Source organism: Coregonus clupeaformis, chromosome 18, assembly GCF_020615455.1.
Source record: "Coregonus clupeaformis isolate EN_2021a chromosome 18, ASM2061545v1, whole genome shotgun sequence".
Classification (NCBI taxonomy): Eukaryota; Metazoa; Chordata; class Actinopteri; order Salmoniformes; family Salmonidae; genus Coregonus; species Coregonus clupeaformis.
The window spans coordinates 13,324,104-13,346,202 of NC_059209.1; the positions used below are offsets into that span (position 1 = coordinate 13,324,104).

General features: G+C 42.7%; 1 protein-coding gene across 3 annotated transcripts in view; it reads right to left on the reverse strand.

Moving 5' to 3' along the window:
• Positions 1-202: 202 nt before the first annotated feature.
• Positions 203-22,099, reverse strand: part of LOC121587471 (far upstream element-binding protein 3-like) — an 84,812-nt gene continuing 62,915 nt past the window's right edge. The window contains exons 13-18 of one of the 3 annotated variants that reach the window (XM_041904424.2): positions 15,006-15,166; positions 11,461-11,531; positions 11,277-11,362; positions 8,849-8,917; positions 8,305-8,426; positions 203-1,875 (exon numbers count right to left, since the gene is read on the reverse strand). In XM_041904424.2, the coding sequence (XP_041760358.1) occupies positions 1,867-1,875; positions 8,305-8,426; positions 8,849-8,917; positions 11,277-11,362; positions 11,461-11,531; positions 15,006-15,166 (518 nt within the window). In that variant the 3' untranslated portion in view covers positions 203-1,866. The remainder of the gene's footprint in view (positions 1,876-8,304; positions 8,427-8,848; positions 8,918-11,276; positions 11,363-11,460; positions 11,532-15,005; positions 15,167-22,099) is intronic. The other 2 variants (XM_041904425.2, XM_041904426.2) reach the window with 2 other exon arrangements.

A 22,099-nucleotide genomic window follows, 5' to 3' on the forward strand; every position in this document is an offset into this window, starting at 1 on the left:
TTGCTAATGTGTTTTAATGCACGAGTGAGTGAATGAGGGCATGCATTTCGCTAATTGATTAATTTAAGAATGACAGACCTGTAAACACATAACACTTATGCTTTTTTTTTTCTGGCAGAAAATGTGTCATTACATTTGCTGTCCACATCATCATGTCCTTTCATATCTGGAAAAAATAAAATAATGCTTCTGAAAGAAGAGGTAAATTCATACTCAATCTTGGAGTTTAGATTTAATTGAAGCAGGGTACACAGCAACAAAGAAAACGGGTAGGGAGATTGACAAATCATTATACTTCATACCGGTGCAGTTAACTTTTTAACAGTACAAAAATAAAGATTCTATATTTTCACCACAAAAGCTTTTGTGGCAAATTACTTTGAGTCAAAGAGTAGAGAAAGCATAGAAATAAACTAGTGAGAATATATATTGCCTCTATTCATGTTTATGGCATATAAAACTTTACACTTAAGGTATCTAAATCACACTGTATGCTACAGAACGATGAACTTGTTAGTCCAGTGATATGGCTCTCTGGGTATCTCTGCAGTTAAGCTAATTTGCCATTGAAAAGGCAGCAAACATTTCAAAACAGGAATGTGCTTTACAATAGCCCAAATGGTATCAACTGCCCCAGAAACAAAAAAATTACTCTACTTTTAAATACATCATTAGCTGTGCATATGAGAAAACATTTCTAAAAAAATCTGAGGATACAGTATGCCTTGTCATTAGAAAATATAGTAGAGACAGTAATCATGTAACAAATCATAGCATACATTCTTGCTCACACAAAAACAATCATGTTAGCGAGTAACAGAGTGTACTGGTTGGGATATTGTGGAAGCTAGCGGGTACACACTTACATTTGCCATACAAAAACAAGCATTTTTAACAAGTAGAATGAAAGAGAGGCTTAGCAGTCTTGAGCACAGAGCGTATACTGGGTTTATATTTGCACTTGGTGAGAGATGCAACATCAAATTTCGAAACATATTTACCATATTTGAGCAGTGAATACAGAAAATTGGGAGAGCATCCATGTGAAAACTACACAAACAATCCTTATTCAACAAATATACTTAAATACCCATGTACATAAGGATACTACATACATAAGATTAAATCAAACTCATAATAATAACCCCACTAACAGATCAATTTGATAAGCATTTATTACACTTAGGCTTAAACCTAAGATTTCTAATGTAGGAATAAGAACTCATATTTGTCAACATATTTGTCTCCAAACCGAAATGAGATATTGCACCTCCCTGAACAGAAAACAAAACAATAACACAGAAGAATAACAGGATTAAATAAGAAATTAGACACCATACCAGGAATTTAGTACAAAAGAAAACCTATTTTCCAACAATAATACATTACATTTCAATCTCTAAACATAAAACAATTTCTACGTAAAAACACAAATCAACAGAAGCACAAACACATGCTTAAAACATTATAGTTCACAAAAACAAAAACTGCCATTACAATCAATACTCAAGACTGCTAAGCCAATACCATTTTATTGCTAAAACTAGACAAAATAGATTATACTGCATTTTGTTCAAAGCCACATCGATACATTTTAAGTTCAAGTTTGATAAAAAAAAAAAAATTGTTAATCTCAAGACCAGAGGGTATTCCAAATTGCCCAGTAAAATATCAGTTTTTTCAGGTAAAAAAAAAAGAAAAAAATATGTTAATTATTTTTTGTTATTCTATAGCTAGTACATTACAAAAAGGAAAGGTAAGCCGCAAAGTGTTGAAAATATACTTTAGAAACCTCAATAGTACTGTTAATAGTTCTGTTTTCATCATCTCAATGATTCCAAAATCTTCATTAGATGGGCGTCCACTCTAATGCTCCTGAAAGATATTACAAAGAGGAAAATGTTATGTAGTTTACCATGCATTAATTCATGCAACAGCACACACCAATGTAAACTTTTCAAGACTTGGCTTTAACATATACAGTGCCAAGAGGAAGCGGCGGCATTACAGAGGCAAGAAGGGGGGATCCTGGCGAGATTAAGGCAAAGGGAAAACCGGCCACCTCCCCTCCATTCTACTGGCCTCGATAATAAGACGGATGACCTCCGATTGCCGATTTGCTAACAACAGGACTCTCGAAACTGCAATATTCTTTGCTTTTCTGAAACATGGCTCTTGGACAAGATACCCCCCATGGATATCCAACTCAATGGATTCTCCATTCACTTGGCAGACAGGACAGTGGAGTCGGGGAAATCGAGGCGGGGAGGGGTTTGCCTCTACATCAACTCCAACTCCAGTGTGGTGGAAGTGTCGACCACTGTTCACCGGTCTTGGAATACCTGATGGTCAAATGCCGACCCTTCTACCCACCGAGGGAGTTTTCAGCTGTTATCGTGACTGTTGTATACATTCCACCTGAGGATAAGATAAATAACAAGCTGGCACTTAACGAACAACCAGAGGCTGCTTTTCTAGCTGCCTGCGATTTTAATTCTGCGTCACTAAAACACGTGATGCTCAACTTTCATCAACATGTCTCCAACGCCACTAGGGGCGATAAAGTCCTAGACCACTGTTATTCTACCCACAAGCAAGCATACAAGGCCCTCCCTCGTCCGCCATTCGGCAAATCAGATCATGACTCCGTACTCCTGCTTATGAGAAGAAATTCAAACAGGAAGTACCCGTGACTCACTCCGTTGAGGAATGGTCACCAGAATAAGAGATTATGCTACAGGACTGCTTTACTAGAGCTGACTGGAATATGTTTCGAGACGCCGCCGATAACATTGACGAGCTAACCACCTCAGTTACTGGCTTCATTAGAAAATTTATTGGCGACGTTGTCCCCACGGTGAGGGTTCGCTGCTTCCCCAATCAAAAACCCTGGATTAACACGGAGGTTGGCGCTAAACTAAAGGACAGGGCTACCGCACACAGAGCTATCATAGACAACTCTGAGGCTACCACCGTGGACAGGAAAAAGTACAATAAGTCCCGCTATGACCTCCGCAGAGTCATCAAACGAGCAAAAGGACAATATAGGAATAAGGTCGAATCATATTACACAGGCTCCGACACCCGCTGTATGTGGCAGGGGCTACAGTCCATTACGGATTACAAAGGAAGACCCAACCGTGAGCTGCCCAACGATGCCTCTCTACCAGACAAACTCAATGCATTTTATGCACGCTTTGACAACAAAATCGTGCCGGGTGTGAGGGCCGTCACCGACCCAGAGGATTGGGTGATGTCGCACGCCGAGGCCGACGTGAAAAAGTTATTTAATCAGGTCAACACCCGCAAGGCCGCAGGGACCGACGGTATTCCAGGGCACGTTCTCAGAGCATGCGCAGAAAAGCTGGCAGGCATATTCACAGTAATACTCAACCTCTCCTTGTCCCAGTCTGTAATCACCACATGTTTTAAGATGACCAGCATCATTCCTGTCCACAAGAACTCTAAGGCTTCATGCCACAATGACTACCACCCTGTAGCACTAACTTCTGTAATCATTAAGTGCTTTGAGAGGCTGGTTATGGCACACATTAACTCCACCATCCCAGACCCACTCCAATTTGCATACTGCCCCAACAGATCCATCTCTGGCCTGCTGGCTCCCCTTCCTCTGCGGAAGCATAGCTCCCGCTCAGCCCAGTCAAAGCTGTTCGCTGCTCTGGCACCCCAATGGTGGAACAAGCTCCCTCACGACGCCAGGACAGCGGAGTCACTCACCACCTTCCGGAGACATTTGAAACCCCACCTCTTTAAGGAACACCTGGGATAGGATAAAGTAATCCTTCTACCCCCCCCAAAAAAAAATAAATAAAAATAAATTAAAAAAAAGTATAATTGTAAAGTGGTTATCCCACTGGCTATAGGGTGAATGCACCAATTTGTAGTCGCTCTGGATAAGAGCGTCTGCTAAATGACGTAAATGTGCCCTTGAGCAAGGCACTTAACCCTAATTGCTCCTGTAAGTCGCTCTGGATAAGAGCGTCTGCTAAATGACTAAAATGTAAATGTAAATGAAATGTAAAAATCCATAGATGACGCAATCTCAATTGCTCTCCACACTGCCCTCACCCACCTAGATATGAGGAATACTTATGTGAGAATGCTTTTCATTGACTACAGCTCAGCGTTCAACACCATTGTCCCCTCCAAGCTCATCACCAAGCTTAGGACTCTGGGTATGAACACCTCCCTCTGCAACTGGATACTGGACTTCCTGAAAGGCCAACCCCAGGTGGTGAAGGTAGGCAACATCACCTCCGCCATGCTGACCCTCAAGACAGGGGCCCCACAGGGGTATGTGCTTAGTCCCCTCCTGTACTCCCTCCTGTTCACCCACGACTGTGTGGCCACGCATGGCTCCAACACCATCATCAAGTTTGCTGACGACTCGACGGTGGGAGGCCTGATCACCGGCGAAGATGAGTCAGCCTACAGGGAGGAGGTCAGTGACCTGAACAACAACCTTTCCCTCAACGTCAGTAAGAGCAAGGAGCTGATCGTGGATTACAGGAAAGGGGGGGGCGAGCACGCCCCCATCCACATCGACAGGGCCGCAGCGGAGCAGGTCTAGAGCGTCAAGTTCCTTGGTGTTCAAATCACTAAAGACTTAAAATGGCATGACAGCGCCTCTTCCCCATCAGGAGGTTGAAAAAGTTTGGCATGGGGCCTCAAATCCTCAAAAAGTTCTACAGCATTGAAAGCATTTTGACTGGCTCATCACTGCCTGATATGGCAACAGCACCGCCCTCAATCCCATGGCGCTACATAGGGTGGTGCGGACAGCCCAGTACATAACTTGGGCCGAGCTCCCTGCCATCCAGGACATCAACATCAGGCGGTGTGGTAGGATGGCCTGGAAAATCGTTAAAGACTCCAACCACCCAAGCCATACACTATTCTCTCTGCTTCCGCACGGCAAGCGGTACCGGGTGTATCAAGTCTGGCACCAACAGGCTCTTGAACAGCTTCTATCCCCAAGCAATAAGACTGATAAATAGCTAACAAAATAGCTGCATGGACTATCAGAGTTAACCCTGTATCCTCACTGACCTTTAATTTTTGTCTCTATGCACAATCACAGGGCCCTACACACTCACTCATTCCATCATCTGCTCACTTTACCACAGGTGGACTCCAATCAACATGCACATACATTTATACTGACTCTACACACACCCACTCACATACAAGCTGCTGCTACTCTGTTTATCTTATATTCTGATGCCTAGTCACCTTACCCCTATACATATCTACAGTGCATTCGGAAAGTATTCAGACCCCTTCCCTTTTTCCACGAAAACAAGTTAATACATTTTTGCAAAGGTATAAAAAAAAAAACTGAAATAGCTTATTTACATAAGTATTCAGACCCCTTTGCTATGAGACTCAAAATTGAGCTCAGGTGCATCATGTTTCCATTGATCATTCTTGAGATGTTTCTACAACTTGATTGGAGTCCACCTGTGGTACATTCAATTGACTGGACATGATTTGGAAAGGCATACACCTGTCTATATAAGGTCCCACAGTTGACAGCGCATGTCAGAGCAAAAACCAAGTCATGAGGTCGAAGGAATTCTCGAGGCACAGATCTGGGGAAGGATACCAAAACATTTCTGCAGCATTGAAGGTCCCCAAGAACACAGTGGCCTCCATCATTCTTAAATGGAAGAAGTTTGGAACCACCAAGACTCTTCCTAGAGCTGGCCGCCCGGCCAAACTGAGCAATCGGGGGAGAAGGGCCTTGGTCAGGGAGGTGACCATCTCTGCAGCACTCCACTAATCAGACCTTTATGGTAGAGTCGCCAGACGGAAGTCACTCCTCAGTAAAAGGCACATGACAGCCCGCTTGGAGTTTGCCAAAAGGCACCTAAATGACTCTCAAACCATGAGAAACAAGATTCTCTGGTCTGATGAAACCAAGATTGAACTATTTGGCTTGAATGCCAAGCGTCACGTCTGGAGGAAACCTGGCACAATTCCTACGGTGAAGCATGGTGGTGGCAGCATCATGCCGTGGGGATGTTTTTCAGCGGCAGGGACTGGGAGACTAGTCAGGATCGAGGGAAAGAGGAACGGAGCGAAGTACAGAGAGATCCTTGATGAAAACCTGCTCCAGAGCACTCTGGACCACAGACTGGGGCGAAGGTACACCTTCCAACAGGACAACAACACTAAGCACACAGCCACGACAACGCAGGAGTGGCTTCAGGACAAGTCTCTGAATGTCCTTGAGTGGTCCAGCCAGAGCCCGGACTTGAACCCGATCTAACATCTCTGGAGAGACCTGAAAATAGCTGTGCAGCGACGCTCCCCATCCAACCTGACAGAGCTTGAGAGGATCTGTAGAGAAGCGTGATTCACCACTCTAGCCAACGCTTGGCATCGCGCATGGTGATCTTAGGCTTGTGTGCGGCTGCTCGGTCATGGAAACCCATTTCATGAAGTTCCCGACGGACAGTTCTTGTGCTGACTGTTCTTGTGCTGACGTTGCTTCCAGAGGCAGTTTGGAACTCGGTAGTGAGTGTTGCAACCGAGGACAGACTATTTTTAAGCTTGTGAGGCCTACCACTTCGCGGCTGAACCGTTGTTGCTCCTAGATGTTTCCACTTCACAATAAGAGCACTTACAGTTGAACGGGGTAGCTCTAGCAGGGAGCTAGACGGTGCCACGTTGAAAGTCACTGAGCTCTACAGTACGGCCCATTCTACTACCAATGTTTGTTTACGGAGATTACATGGCTGTGTGCTTGATTTCATACGCCTGTCAGCAACGGGTGTGGCTGAAATAGCCAAATCCACTAATTTGAAGGGGTGTCCACATACTTTTGTATCTGGGGAAGGGTATAAAACTATTTCTAGAATGTTGGAAGTTTCCAAGAGAACAGTGGTCTCTATAATTGGAAAAGGGAAAAATATGGAACTACCCAAACTCTGCCTTGAGCTGGTCTCTGACCAAACTGAGTAACTGGACAAGGAGGACCTTGGTCAGGGAGATGACCAAGAACCCAATGAGCACTCTGACAGAACGACAGAGTTCATTGGCTGAGATGGGAGAACCTGCAAGAAGGACAACAGTCTCTACAGCACTTCACTAATCTGGGCTTTATGGGAGAGTGGCCAGACGGATGCCACTCCTGAGAAAAAGGCACATGACAGCACGTCCAGAGTTTGCAAAAAGGCACGTACGTGGTCTGATGAGACAAAAATTGAACTCTTTGGCCTGAATGCAAAGCACTATGTCTGGAGAAAACCAGGCACAGCCTATCACCCTTCAACACTATCCCTACCATGAAGCATGATGGTGGCAGCATCATTCTATGGGGATACTTTTCAATGGCAGGGACTTCAAGACTGGTAAGGATAGAGGGAACAATGAATGGACCCAAATACAAGCAAATCCTTGATGAGAACCTGCTTCAGAGTGCAAACGACCTTAGACTGGGAGGCGAAAATGTACGTTCCAAAAGGACAATGACCCCAAGCATACAGCCAAAGCAACTGCTGGAATGGCTTCAGAACAAGAATGTGAAAGTCCTTGAGTGGCCCAGCCAAAGCCCAGATTTGAATCCCATTGAAGCTGTTCACCGCCGCTCCCCATTTAACTTAAGAGTTTGAGAAAATCTGCAAGGAAGAATGGGAGAAAGTCCCCAAATCCAGATGTGCAAAGCTGATACAGACATACCAAAGACGACTCAAAGCTGTAATCACCGTTAAAGGTTTCTACAAAATATTGACTCAGGGGTGTGAATACTTATGTAAATGTGTAATTTCTGTATTTCATTTTCAATACATTTGCTAAAATGTCTAAAAACATGTTTTCACTTTGTCATTATGAGGTATTGTGTGTAGTCAATTTATTCCATTTTGAATTCAGGCTGTAACACAACAAAATGTGGAATAAGTCAAGGGGTATGAATACTTTCTGAAGGCACTGTATGTTTACAGGCAGAGCTGTTTAGAGGCAGAGCCAGCACTTTTAAGAGGCAGAGAGAGCTGTTTAGAGGCAGAAACAGAGCTATTTAAAGACCGAGGCAGAGACGGAGAGGTTTAGAAGCATAGCTGTTTAAAAGCAGAAAAGGCCGTTTAGAGAACGAGAAGCGAGAGACCGAGCTGTTTTGAGGCAGAGACAGAGCTGTTGAGAGAGAGGCATATACGAAGCTGTTTAGGTCATGTTTAGAGAACGTTGTTTAGAGGCAGAGAGAGCTGTTTAGAGGCAAAGATCACAGTTTAGAGAGCTGTTTAAAGCCATTGTGAGTATACGTTTGGCTGTGTTGTACATTACCTGAAGACCTGGGCCCTGGGTTGCCTGTGCACCCGGCCAAAGGTACGCTCCCTGCTGCCTGTAATACTCTGCCACAGCCGCACTGTATTCTGGGAGTGAGCTCTGTTGCTGAGATGTCTGACCTTTTTTGGGCACAAGCGTAAAGACATTGTGAGAAAACAGCATCAAATAACGCTATCACAATCCTAATTGTAACCTTGACTATGTCGAAAGACAACTGACCAAATGAATGAGCCTACTGTTTCTTATAATAATCCTCCCATGCTTTGCTGTAGTCATGGACAATACTCTGAGCTTGGGTATTTTGGCCTGCAAACAGAAAGGGCCATTAAGGTGGACATGGAGAATCATAATCATTGCATTATCTGCAATGTCTCCTACTGGGGATATACTGCGCTAAAAGCTGAACCTCAAGCTTTGATGCAGTTGCACTAAATTGCATGTCACAGTAAAGCAAAGATACTGGTAGCAAAACTCTGAATATTGCATTTGTTCGAAAAGTCATGTGGGTAAGACAGGTTTGGACTGTCTCACGAGCACTTGCCTAGCTTTTTATAATACTGCTCCCATGCTTTAGAGTAGTCCATCTGGCCTGCCTGGGGTCCATTGTGACCTGTACCCAAATAATACAACATTGTATTAAATATATGACAAATACCAGTGTATTTAAGATGGACTCTGTAACATTTGGGGATATTTTCTTGCTATACAGCCTTTGGCCCAAACCTGTCAGAAGTCACTTGATTCGGGAATAATAGTAAACTGTTATGTTTTTAAATTTTCCTCAGTCAATTTGCGACGGAGGAAAATGTTCCTTCTGTCAAATTTTTTTGTGTTATTTGTAGAACATTTCTGTTTCTCCTACGCAATTGGTTCAAGCCATAGTAGACTACCCCTTTCAATTGGTTTACAAGCAAAAGAGGAGTGGATGAACGATAATGTGTACCTACTAGACCTGGTTCATTCTAGGGCTGCATGATTCATCCAATTCACATCGAAATTGCGATATTAACATGTGCAATATCCATCTCGCAAGAGGCTGTGTGCGATATTTTGAAACACCACTCAGCCGCGTGCAACATGTTTCTCCAGTTTACTCGTTGTTACTTATGATTCTTCAGATGCTCGAGTGGTCTCTCGCTGTCCTCTGGTTTCCACTAGTTACCACAACCACAGTCAAAATCGGCTATATTGTAAAAATTAATGAAAACAAATATTTGCTTTTTAGTCTTAATTTAAGGTTAGGCGTAAGGTTAGCAGTGTGGTTAAGGTCAGGGTTAGGTTTAAAATCAGATTTTAAGAAGATCAATTGTAGAAATAGGTGGGGTTTATGATTTTGTAGCTGTGGTAACTAGTGACCCTGTCCTCCTGCGCCCACTTCCAACACACACCAAGATCGCCCCCTGCTATTCAAGCAGGCAGTACAGCTCCTGACTGTCCAAAGTTATATTCACACTGTCCGCATGCTGTTCTTATATTAATGCATGCAGTATTGCAAACAGATATATCCAATTTAAGTGAAAACAATGCAGCTTTCCAATTGCTTCTTAATCTGCATCTACATGTTTTCTCCTATTACTTTGTGAATCTTACTCTCTGCAAAAAGCTTGTTAGTTGAGTTACTTTTTTTTTAGCAAGCTGTATCTAGCCGCTAATGCTAATTGGACTGAGCTAAACTAATTTTGTATTTATTTATCCCTTATTTTACCAGATAAATTGACTGAGAATACATTCTCATTTACAGCAACGACCTGGGGAATAGTTATAGGGGAGAGGAGGGGGATGAATGAGCCAATTGGAAAGCTGGGTATGATTAGGTGGCCATGATGGCCAGATTGGGAATTTAGCCAGGACACCGGGGTTAACACCCCTATTCTGACGATAAGTGCCATGGGCTCTTTAGTGACCAGAGTCAGGACACCCGTTTAACTTCCCATCCGAAAGACGGCACCCTACACAGGGAAATGTCCCCAATCACTGCCCTGGGGCATTGGGATATTTTATTTTAGACCAGAGGAAAGAGTGCCTCCTACTGGCCCTCCAACACCACTTCCAGCAGCATCTGGTCTCCCATCCAGGGACCGACCAGGACCAAACCTGCTCAGCTTCAGAAGCATGTCAGCAGTGGGATGCAGGGTGGTATGCTGCTGGCATAAAGCAACATGGCTAGCTCACAAACGTTAGCTAGCTAATACTGACTGGTACCAGTGGTAGTGTAGATCTGAATGTGCAACGACATGTTCTGAACGAAACTCCTCCTCCTTGGCTTTTTCATTCATTGTCATGCCAAACACTGTATTCCAAGTGCCCACTGTATTCCAAACATAGAACTAGAAAATGATATTTCCTTAAGTAAACGTGTGCTTGCTTTTCTTGAAGTATGGTTGTGAACAAAAGTTGTCATGGGGTTTAAAAAGCTTTGTAGTAGTTGTAGTAGTAGTGGTGGTAGGCTAATGACTGCAGTAATTAACCAATCCTAACCTAAACCATTAAGGGGGAAATGCTAACCTGACCCAAGCTCAGCATCTAGGGGCAATTTTACCCTACAACTTCTACTTCACTGATTACTGAGCTGATGAAATACCCTGGACAAATCAAACTCTGACGATCTGCTTGTATGCATTTATGAGTCTTAACTTCTTACATTTGATAGATATTTGTAAGACACTGAAATTAGCCAAATGTTGCAGAGTCCATCTTTATATGTCTATTTCATATAAACTCAGTGCAAAATTCTTTCAAAACTATGTTTAAGCTGAGGAAATATCGATATCAAGATATTCCTGTAGAGTTTTAGCCTGATGGAACCAGCCTGATCGCTGCGTTCACCCTTCGGTTTCAATGGTGAACGCAGAGATCAGGCTGGTTCCACCAGGCTAGCAGAGTTGATGTTAATTGCAAAATACAAGACAGGGTTGCCAAATGTTTACGGGCTGTGCTTATGACGAGCTGTAGCGGAAAAGGTGACTTACTGGGGTCCTGCTGGCCTTGAGGCTGCCATGTTTGATAAGTAGTCCCCCATCCTCCTGTCATGAAGGTCTGGGCTCCACTGCCACAACTTATCAAGACAGAAAGCAGACAGAGTTACAGCAACACAAAGAAAATGCATATAGTAGACAAAAAAAACAACAGGGGCGAACAGAAAGTGTGACTTACTTTTGATGAGTTGCGGGGCCTTGAGAGAAAGGGCTAAACCCAAAATTACCGTTGCTCACTATTCCTGAGCCCTGAAAAAACCCAGATACATTCAACAGTGTTAACCAAAGTAAATAACTCCAGGTTGAATTAGTTGAAATCAAGGCTGTATTTATTTAGTCGACTAACAGTTAATAATTAAAATGTTTAGACATTTCATGCAATTTGCCTAGGTTGCCCTGTTTACTAATTGAGACTTAGTCTTCTGACTTAACACTAGAACCGCGAGGCCTTTCAGCCGATAAGTATCCACTAGAGAATGTTGGCGGGTGGCGTCATTAGCATACGCCTGGCCTCGATGGACCCCCATTTCAGCCAATGACGGGTCAACATTCTAACAGTCTAATAAACTCATTTCATATACAGTGCATTCAGAACGTATTCAGACCCCTTGACTTTTTCCACATTTTGTTACGTTACAGCTTTATTCTAAAATGGAATAAAAAAAAATCCTCATCAATCTACACAAAATACCTTATGACAAAGCGCAAACAGTTTTTTTTTTTTTTTTGCAAATGTATAAAAAACAAAATGTATAAATACCTTATTTACGTAAGTATTCAGACCCTTTGCTATGAGACTCGATAATTGATCTCAGGTGCATCCTGTTTCCATTGATCATCCTTGAAATGTTTATATACCTTGATTGGAATCCACCTGTGGTAAATTCAATTGATTGGACATGATTTGGAAAGGCACACATCTGTCTATAAGGTCCGACAGTTGACAATGCATGTCAGAGAAAAAACCAAGCCATGAGGTCGAAGGAATTGTCCGTAGAGCTCCGAGACAGGATTGTGTCGAGGCACAGATCTGGTGAAGGGTACCAAAAAATGTCTGCAGCATTGAAGGTACCCAAGAACACAGTGGCCTTCATCATTCTTAAATGGAAGAAGTTTGGAACCACCAAAAAAAAAAAAAAAAAACTCTTCCTAGAGCTGGCTGCCCGGCCAAACTGAGCAAACGGGGGAGAAGGGCCTTGATCAGGGAGGTGACCAAGAACCCGATGGTCACTCTGACAGAGTGCCAGAGTTCCTCTCTGGAGATGGGAGAACCTTCCAGAAGGACAACCATCTCTGCAGCACTCCACCAATCAGGCCTTTATGGTAGAGTGACCAGACGGAAACCACTCCTCAGTAAAAGGCACATGGCAGCCCGCTTGGAGTTTGCCAAAAGGCACCTAAAGGACTCTCAGACCATGAGAAACAAGATTCATTGGCCTGAATACCAAGCGTCAAGTCTAGAGGAAACCTGGCACCATCCCTATGGTGAAGTATGGTGGTGGCAGCATCATGCTGTGGGGATGTTTTTCAGCGGCAGGGACTGGGAGACTAGCCGGGATAGCTCAGTTGGTAGAGCATGGCGCCTGCAAAGCCAGGGTTGTGGGTTCGTTTCCCACGGGGGGCCAGTATGAAAATGTATGCACTAACTGTAAGTCGCTCTGGATAAGAGCGTCTGCTAAATGACTAAAATGTAAAATGTAATGAACGGAGCAAAGTACTGAGAGACCCTTGATGAAAACCTGCTCCAGAGCACTCAGGACCTCAGACTGGGGCAAATGTTCACCTTCCAACAGGACAACTACCCTAAGCACACAGCCAAGACAACGCAGGAGTGGCTTCGGGACAAGTCTCTGAATGTCCTTGAGTGGTCCAGCCAGAGCCCGGACTTGAACCTGATCGAACATCTCTGGAGAGACCTGAAAATAGCTGTGCAGCGACGCTCCACATCCAACCTGACAAAGCTTGAGATGATCTGAAGAGAAGAATGGGAGAAACTCCCCAAATACAGGTGTGCCAAGCTTGTAGCAACATACCCAAGAAAACTCGAGGCTGTAATCGCTGCCAAAGGTGCTTCAACAGAGAACTGAGTAAAGGGTCTCAATACTTAAATAAATGTGACATTTCAGTTTTCTAAAAATCTGTTTTTGCTTTGTCATAATGGAGTACTGTGCGTAGATTGATGAGAACAAAATAATAAAAATCATCAATTTTAGAATAAGGCTGTAATGTATCAAAATGTGGAAAAAGTCAGGGGTCTGAATACTTTCCGAATGCACTGTATGCTATCAGAAGAACAATCATTTGTTTGTGTTTATGAAGGTTTTTGGTTTAAAAAAACTAAAAACCACTAGTTCAAGAGTTAAATCCATCAAAGAAATCCGTTATAATTTAGTTTGGCAGGTCTAAAGAAACATTGTGGAAGTAAGAAAATGTATTTAAAAAATCCACAGCATATTTTAAGTAGATTATGTTACTAGTCCTTGCTTAGTAGCCTGAGCAATGCTGTCGTGTGAGTGCTCATGTGCTGAACGCATGGACAATGCGGTTATTCTTGGAAAAAGTGATGTTTGGAAATAGAGCTACACCTCTTGAATATTGAGAGTTATTTGACAAAGGTAAGTGTCAAAGAATCTGCAGAATATGCTCTCTGATACCATCTAGAATAAGTTTTACCTGCATGTGACTCTAGAGGAGGATTTGATAAAGTGGTGCTCCTTTCCCTGCCTCTGTCAATTCCAAGCTGCATCTCTTCATGTACAATTTGACAACTGATAATATTGTCACTCAGACTATTGTCAATTTAATCTTGTCTTTAGGCTATCTCTTATTAAGTGTGAAATTAGTTTTGGTTTTGTTTAGGTGTAGTTTTAAATGGGACAGCTGCGCAGGATGTCTGGCATCGTTCGCTCATCAACTCGGATAGAGTCAAGGATATGTTTTGCATTATTCTAAAGGCCTACTGCAACATGTAGCATGTTTCCCGTACAACATATTTGATTAGTAATAGAGTTATAGTAAATAATACAGTCCAGTAACAACATCTTTATACAAAGAAAAACTTAAGAGAATGATATCAACCAACAAGGCGCGCAGTCAAATTACTTGCTATAAACATGAGCGCCAATGCTGATAAATAGGCATAACACAAATGTAAAGAATCAATAGCATAAAGAAATAGTCGTGAAAATATATTTTCATGACAAGATATGAAAACAAGTAATTTATTGATTGTATCGGACCCTGTACCTGTGCCGTAACGCATGAATCAATCTCATCTCCTCTATGCTCTCGATTTCAGTCACAATGGACACAATTCTTCATCATCACACTATTGTTCTATATGAAGTCACCTCTTCACCCTCTTTATCTTTCATTATAGCCCAATTTAAATTCAACTGTGAAGTAATGTGCACAATTATCAGTTTCTATCGCCCATTCATTCAGTGAGGAGAGAAAGACGTTAGCGCCTGGCTAAGTACCAACGTCCTACAGCGCATTTGTCTTGGCCCGTTAAGGTCTTACTTTTCTGTTTGTGATTAAAGAATTCTGACAACTGAGCAATGTAAAATACAAACATTTAGGAAAAGTCAGGGAAGGAGCAGGACGTAGCATTTTTGACACTTTTTTTGGGGTACAGAATCAAACGTCAGTGGCCATTGGCCTACGGCAGTTCTAGTGTTAAAGGCACTTGACTTGGGGGAACTTTTTCAAACAACTACTTACTCCGATCTTGTCGTCGATGAGCTGGCGTGCTAGTTCCATCTGTTGCGGGGTGCCTCTGATGGAGAAGATGCGGACATTGGGGTCGGTGTTGTGAGGGGGGTTCCTCTGCAGCTCCACGTGGGCTCCAGACTGCTGGTTGATGCTTTTGATGGTATCTCCACCTGGACAGACACCACAAAACATCACACCACATGTGACCACTGACGGCTGGGAATAACATATCCTTTGTCATCGCCCTTGCTGTTTTGTGTGCAATAGGGTTGGGCCGATATACGATAATATTGAGTATCGTCAAAATTTGACCTTGACGTTATATAGTTGAGATATCGTAATGTGCAAGACGATTCTCTAGTTTTATCAGCTGGGCTGTATCAATATGTAAAAAATTAAGTCTAAATGAATTAACTAGTTCTTATTTTATTGCTTTGAGAGTATTTTAAATGAAAAGCAACCATAATATCATAAATAAGCACAAAAATAGCACAGAGTAGTATTATTTAGTCATTAAAGGAAAATACCACTCAAAAACTATATATTTTGGTATTTGTTTCATTAGTCCACTGTTGATACAGTCCCAACATATTTTGCATATCATCAATCAAGTTTTCAAGATATAAAACTTTCAAAATATAGAAAATTCAACAGTATGATGCGTTTTGCAAACTTGATTGCTGACATGCAAAACATTTTGGGACTGTATCAACAGTGGACTAATGAAACAAATACCAAAATATACATTGAACAAAAACAAACGCAACATGTAAAGTGTTGGTCCCATGTTTCATGAGCTGAAATACAAAATCCCAGAAATGTTCCATAAACACAAAAAGCTTATTTCTCTCAAATGATTTGTACAAATTTGTTTACCTCACTGTTAGTGAGCATTTCTCCTTCGCCAAGATAATCCAGCCACCTGACAGGCGTGGCATATCAAGAAGCTGATTAAACAGCATTATCATTACAGGTGCACCTTGTGCTAGGGACAATAAAAGGCCACTAAAATGTGCAGTTTTGTCACACAACACAATGCCACAGCTGTCTCAAGTTTTGAGGGAGCATGCAATTGGCATGCTAACTGGAGGAATGTCCACCAGAGCTGTTGCCAAATAATTTAATGTAAATTTTTCTACCATAAACTGCCTCCAACGTCATTTTAGAGAATTTGGCAGTACGCCCAACTGGCCTCACAACCGCAGACAACATGGAACCAAGCCAGCCCAGGACCTCCACATCTGGCTTCTTCACCTGTGGGATCGTCTGAGGGGGGTTGCTGAGGTGTATTTCTGTCTGTAATAAAGCCCTTTGTGGGGGAAAAATATATTCTGATTGGCTGGGCCTGGCTGCCAAGTGGGTGGGACTATGCCCTACAAGGCCCACCCATGTCTGCACCCCTGCCCAGTCATGTGAAATCCATAGATTAGGGCCTAATGAATTTATTTCAATTGACTGGTTTCCTTATATGAACTGTAACTCAGTAAAATCTTTGAAATTGTTATATGTTACGTTTATATTTTTGTTCAGTATAGTTTTTTAGTGGAATTTTCTTTTAAAAAGGTGCACTACGCAGAAATCACTCCATTTCCTGGTTGCAAAAATTCTAATGTTTGTCTATTTAATATGCCATTTAGCAGACGCTTTTATCCAAAGCGACTTACAGTCATGCGTGCATACATTTTTGTGTTTGGGTGGTCCCGGGGATCGAACCCACTACCTTGGCGTTACAAGCGCCGTGCAGCAAAAAAAAGATTCCTCTCACTGTCAACTGCGTTTATTTTCAGCAAACTTAGTGTAAATATTTGTATGAACATAACAAGATTCAACAACTGAGAAATAAACTGAACAAGTTCCACAGACGTGACTAACATAAATTGAATAATGTGTCCCTGAACTAAGGGGGAGGGGTCAGTCCCCTGTAGCTCAGTTGGTAGAGCATGGCGCTTGCAACGCCAGGGTTGTGGGTTCGTTTCCCACGGGGGGACAGTATGAAAATGTATGCACTCACTAACTGTAAGTCGCTCTGGATAAGAGCATCTGCTAAATGACGTAAATGTCAAAATCAAAATTAAGTCAGTATCTGGTGTGGCCACCAGCTGCATTAAGTACTGCAGTGCATCTCCTACTCATGGACTGCACCAGATTTAACAATTCTTGCTGTGAGATGTTCCCCCACTCTTCCACCAAGGCACCTGCAAGTTCCCGGACATTTCTGGGAGGAATGGCCCTTGCCCTCACCCTCCGATCCAACAGGTCCCAGACGTGCTCAATGGGATTGAGATCCGGGCTCTTCGCTGGCCATGGCAGAACACTGACATTCCTGTCTTGCAGGAAATCACGCACAGAACAAGCAGTATGGCTGGTGGCATTGTCATGCTAGAGGATCATGTCAGGATGAGCCTGCAGAAAGGGTACCACATGAGGGAGGAGGATGTCTTCCCTGTAACGCACAGCGTTGAGATTGCCTGCAATGACAACAAGCTCAGTCCGATGATGCTGTGACACACCGCCCCAGACCATGACGGACCCTCCACCTCGATCCCGCTCATTCCTTTGACGATAAATGCGAATCCGACCATCACCCACAAGTCCTGACAGGACTTTTTGCCAGTCCTGTCAGGTCCAGCGATGGTGGGTTCGTGCCCATAGGCGACGTTGTTGCCGGTGATGTCTGGTGAGGACCTGCCTTACAACAGGCCTACAAGCCCTCAGTCCAGCCTCTCTCAGCCTATTGCGGACAGTCTGAGCACTGATGGAGGGATTGCGCGTTCCTGGTGTAACTCGGGCAGTTGTTGTTGCCATCCTGTACCTGTCTTGCAGGTGTGATGTTCAGATGTACTGATCCTGTGGAGGTGTTGTTACACGTGGTCTGCCACTGCGAGGACGATCAGCTGTCCGTCCTGTCTCCCTGTAGCACTGTCTTAGGTGTCTCACAGTACAGACATTGCAATTCATTGCCCTGGCCACATCTGCAGTCCTCATGCCTCCTTGCAGCACGCCTAAGGCACGTTCACGCAGATGAGCAGGGAACTTGGGCATCTTTCTTTTGGTGTTTTTCAGAGTCAGTAGAAAGGCCTCTTTAGTGTCCTAAGTTTTCATAACTGTGACCTTAATTGCCTACCGTCTGTAAGCTGTTAGTGTCTTAACGACCGTTCCACAGGTGCATGTTCATTAATTGTTTATGGTTCATTGAACAAGCATGGGAAACATTGTTTAAACCCTTTACAATGAAGATCTGTGAAGTATTTTGGATTTTTACTAATTATCTTTGAAAGACAGGATCCTGAAAAGGGGACGATTCTTTTTTTGCTAAGTTTAAATTTTCCATAACCAAAAATACTGTATTTTCAGCAGTTTGAAGCTGGTGTACAAAACCGAAGGTAAAAGACACAAAAACCTAAACTTTGGAATGGTTGCTGGCCTGCTTCTCTAACCGAAGCTAGCTGAGAATGAACATTTAAACGAAAGAAAACTGCTAAATTATAATGCTATGTCAGAACATAAAAAGTAGGTTACTTGAATATCAAAGAGATCTCCTTTAATGCCGGCCGTACAATACACAACTTCCAAAATCCTAAGAACGCTGAGCCTCTCACATTAAACGATCGTCTTTCCTGTAGTTTGTCTTGCCAATGTAGTGGTACGCAATGTGGCACAGACGGGGGGGGACGACACACACACACTACAAGATTCTTCACTTGGTCGTGAGGAATCTCGATACCACGCTGACTTGCAAAAACAATATGATTATGTGATTAGATGTTTAATGTAGCTCGCACGAGCTGTGGCTCAAAGTAGCCTCAAACGTTTTCAGTCAGACATTAACACTTGCCATACAGAGTTGAAATATCTGGCCAATACATTTTGAATTGAATAACATTGCTTGTGAACTTCAGAGCTGTAACGATCTGACACTTTCGCTCTGCTCGAGAGCCTACACATTCTGGTTAATGCAATACAACGTCATCTCACTGGCTTCTTCTCTGGCGAGCTCTCATTGTCTGTTGCTGATCACCGTTCTCAAAAAATATCGGGACGTCTGGGATGGCTCAAAGACGGAATAGGTATCCCTCAGATCGAGTCTCTGGGCCGCTCACATTAAACAAGCGTTGGTGACGGCCGCGCGCCCCAAGTAGGCATGGGTATTTTGTCTCCGATCTCCCGGTGTAGGACAGATAAATCGGAGCCAAAATCATGTAATGTACACCCGGCTTTATATGAACATTGTCCAAACATTGAGGAAGGTGCAGCTTCTTTTTGGATGTGGTAAAATATTTGCAGGCAAATATATTATCTAATAGAGTATGAACCGACCAAAAAAGCAACCAATAACATTTCTAACGAAAATCCTAAAATATAGTAAGAAACCTTTGCCTAGTTGGTTAAAATCATATGATGCACACCAGATGATAACATTAGTCTCTGGATCATGTCATCGGAAACACATCTTCTATCATTTTAACTACAAAACATAGAAACCTGACATTTTCACATACTGTATGTTGACATTGCAGTGGTGCTGGAGATGATGAATTTGATGTAATAAAATAAAAAATATTCCACTCTATGAGGCTAATATGATCAACTAGTCCTTCACATGCATTCATAAACACTACACAAAAAAGGTGCATTTCTAATATTATGAAACAATGGCCGAGATGTCTGGAGTTTGTAACAAGATGTACTGAGGTGTAAGGGAATGTTGCACGCTTATAAACTAAAACAGAAAGCAAAACAAAAAGTCCACACCTCTCCACGTCTCAATTTTCCCTTTACAACCGTGAAAATTAGCGACAAAAATGAAAGGCACTTCCCGCCAGGCCGACATAAAGGTTGTCTGTTGAGTGCCACCAGTATATGTGGTGTCTGCAGCTCGACCTCTGTGTGTGGGGAGCAATTACATGTCAGGCCAAACAGAACCAAAAAATTAATTAATCTGTATCCCTTTTTTTGGGGGGTTTCGCAGTCTGTGGCTCTGAGGCGGGCAGGCATTCACAAATCAGTTCACCCTAGTGCCAAGTCCTACCAAAGACCCCAGAGGGCCAACCGTTTCCCTCCACCTCCACTTTTTTTGGAGGTGGGGGGGGGTAATTCATTTTCGTAATGGAAAAATGCTTTCAGTGTAACATTTTAAACGACTAAAACCAGCTAAAAAGTATTTAGAAAAGGTAATGGACCTACAGTACCAGTCAAAAGTTTGGACACACCTACTCATTCAAGGGTTTTTCTTTATTTTTACTATTTTCTACATTGCAGAATAATAGCAAAGGCATCAAAACTATGAAATAACATGTATGGAATCATGTAGTAACCAAAAAAGTGTTAAACAAATCAAAATATATTTTATATTTGAGATTCTTCAAAGTAGCCACCCTTTGCCTTGATGACAGCTTTCCACACTCTTGGCATTCTCTCAACCAGCTTCATGAGGTAGTCACCTGGAATGCATTTCAATTAACAGGTGTGTCTTCTTAAAAGTTAATTTGTGGAATTTCTTTCCTTCTTAATGTGTTTGAGCCAATCAGCTGTGTTGTGACAAGGTAGGGGTGGTATACAGAAGATAGCCCTATTTGGTAAAAGACCAAGTCAATATTATGGCAAGAACAGCTCAAATAAGCAAAGAGAAACGACAGTCCATCATTACTTTAAGACATGAAGGTCAGTCAACACGGAACATTTCTTCAAGTGCAGTCGCAAAAACCATCAAGCGCTATACTGAAACTGGCAATCATGAAGACCGCCACAGGAAAGGAAGACCCAGAGTTACCTCTGCTGCAGAGGATAAGTTCATTACAGTTATTGCAGCCCAAATAAACGCTTCACAGAGTTCAAATCACAGACACATCTCAACATCAACTGTTCAGAGGGGACTGTGAGAATCAGGCCATTGCTGCAAAGAAAGCACTACTAAAGGACACCAATAATAAGAGGAGACCTGCTTGGGCCAAGAAACACAAGCAATGGACATTAGACTGATGGAAATTTGTCCCTTGGTCTGGAGTCCAAATTTGAGATTTTTGGTTCCAACCGCCACGTCTTTGTGAGACGCAGAGTGGGTGAACGGATGATCTCCGCATTTGTAGTTCCCACCGTAAAGCATGGAGGTGGTGGTGTTATGGTGTGGGGGTGCTTTGCTGGTGACACGGTCTGTGATTTATTTAGAATTCAAGGCACACTTAACCAGCATGGCTACCACAGCAATCTGCAGCTATATGCTATCCCATCTGGTTTGGGCTTAGTTGGACTATCATTTGTTTTTCAACAGGACAATGACCCAACACACCTCCAGGCTGTGTAAGGGCTATTTTAACAAGAAGAAGAGTGATGAGTGCTGCATCAGATGACCTGGCCTCCACAATCCCCCGACCTCAACCCAATTGAGATGGTTTGGAATGAGTCGTACTGCAGAGTGAAGGAAAGGCAGCCAACAAGTGCTCAGCATATGTGGGAACTCCTTCAAGACTGTTGGAAAATCATTCCAGGTGAAGCTGGTTGAGAGAATGCCAAGAGTGTGCAAAGCTGTCATCAAGGCAAAGGGTGGCTATTTGAAGAATCTCAAATGTAAAATATATTTTGATTTGTTTAACACTTTTTTGGTTACTACATGATTCCATGTGTTATTTCATAGTTTTGATGTCTTCACTATTAATCTACAATGTATAAAATAGTAAAAATAAAGAAAAACCCTTGAATGAGTAGGTGTGTCAACTTTTGACTGGTAGTGTATATATTCTTTAAAAGAACAATCTTTATGAACTAACAATCACCAAAATAAAAGCTAGACAAATTCCAAAAACAATGAATGTAACAATGTAGATTTTGTTACGTTTTAGTAAAAGAACACAGCATTAGCCATGGCAAAATGCATAGAATTACAGGAAATTAGCTTCAGAAATGCAAAATGTTCTATCAGCTGCATGGCAAAATGTGTAGAATTGCAGGAAATTGGCTTTAAAAAGGCCCCCCAAAACTTCTACACCGCCAAGATGGGGGCCTCTAAAATGTTCTCTAAAATTCAGCCACGCCGACGTGCTGACCTTGCTCCCTGCCACGCCCACCACCTAAGCCCCTTGTGATCCAGAAAAAACCCTGCTCGAGTA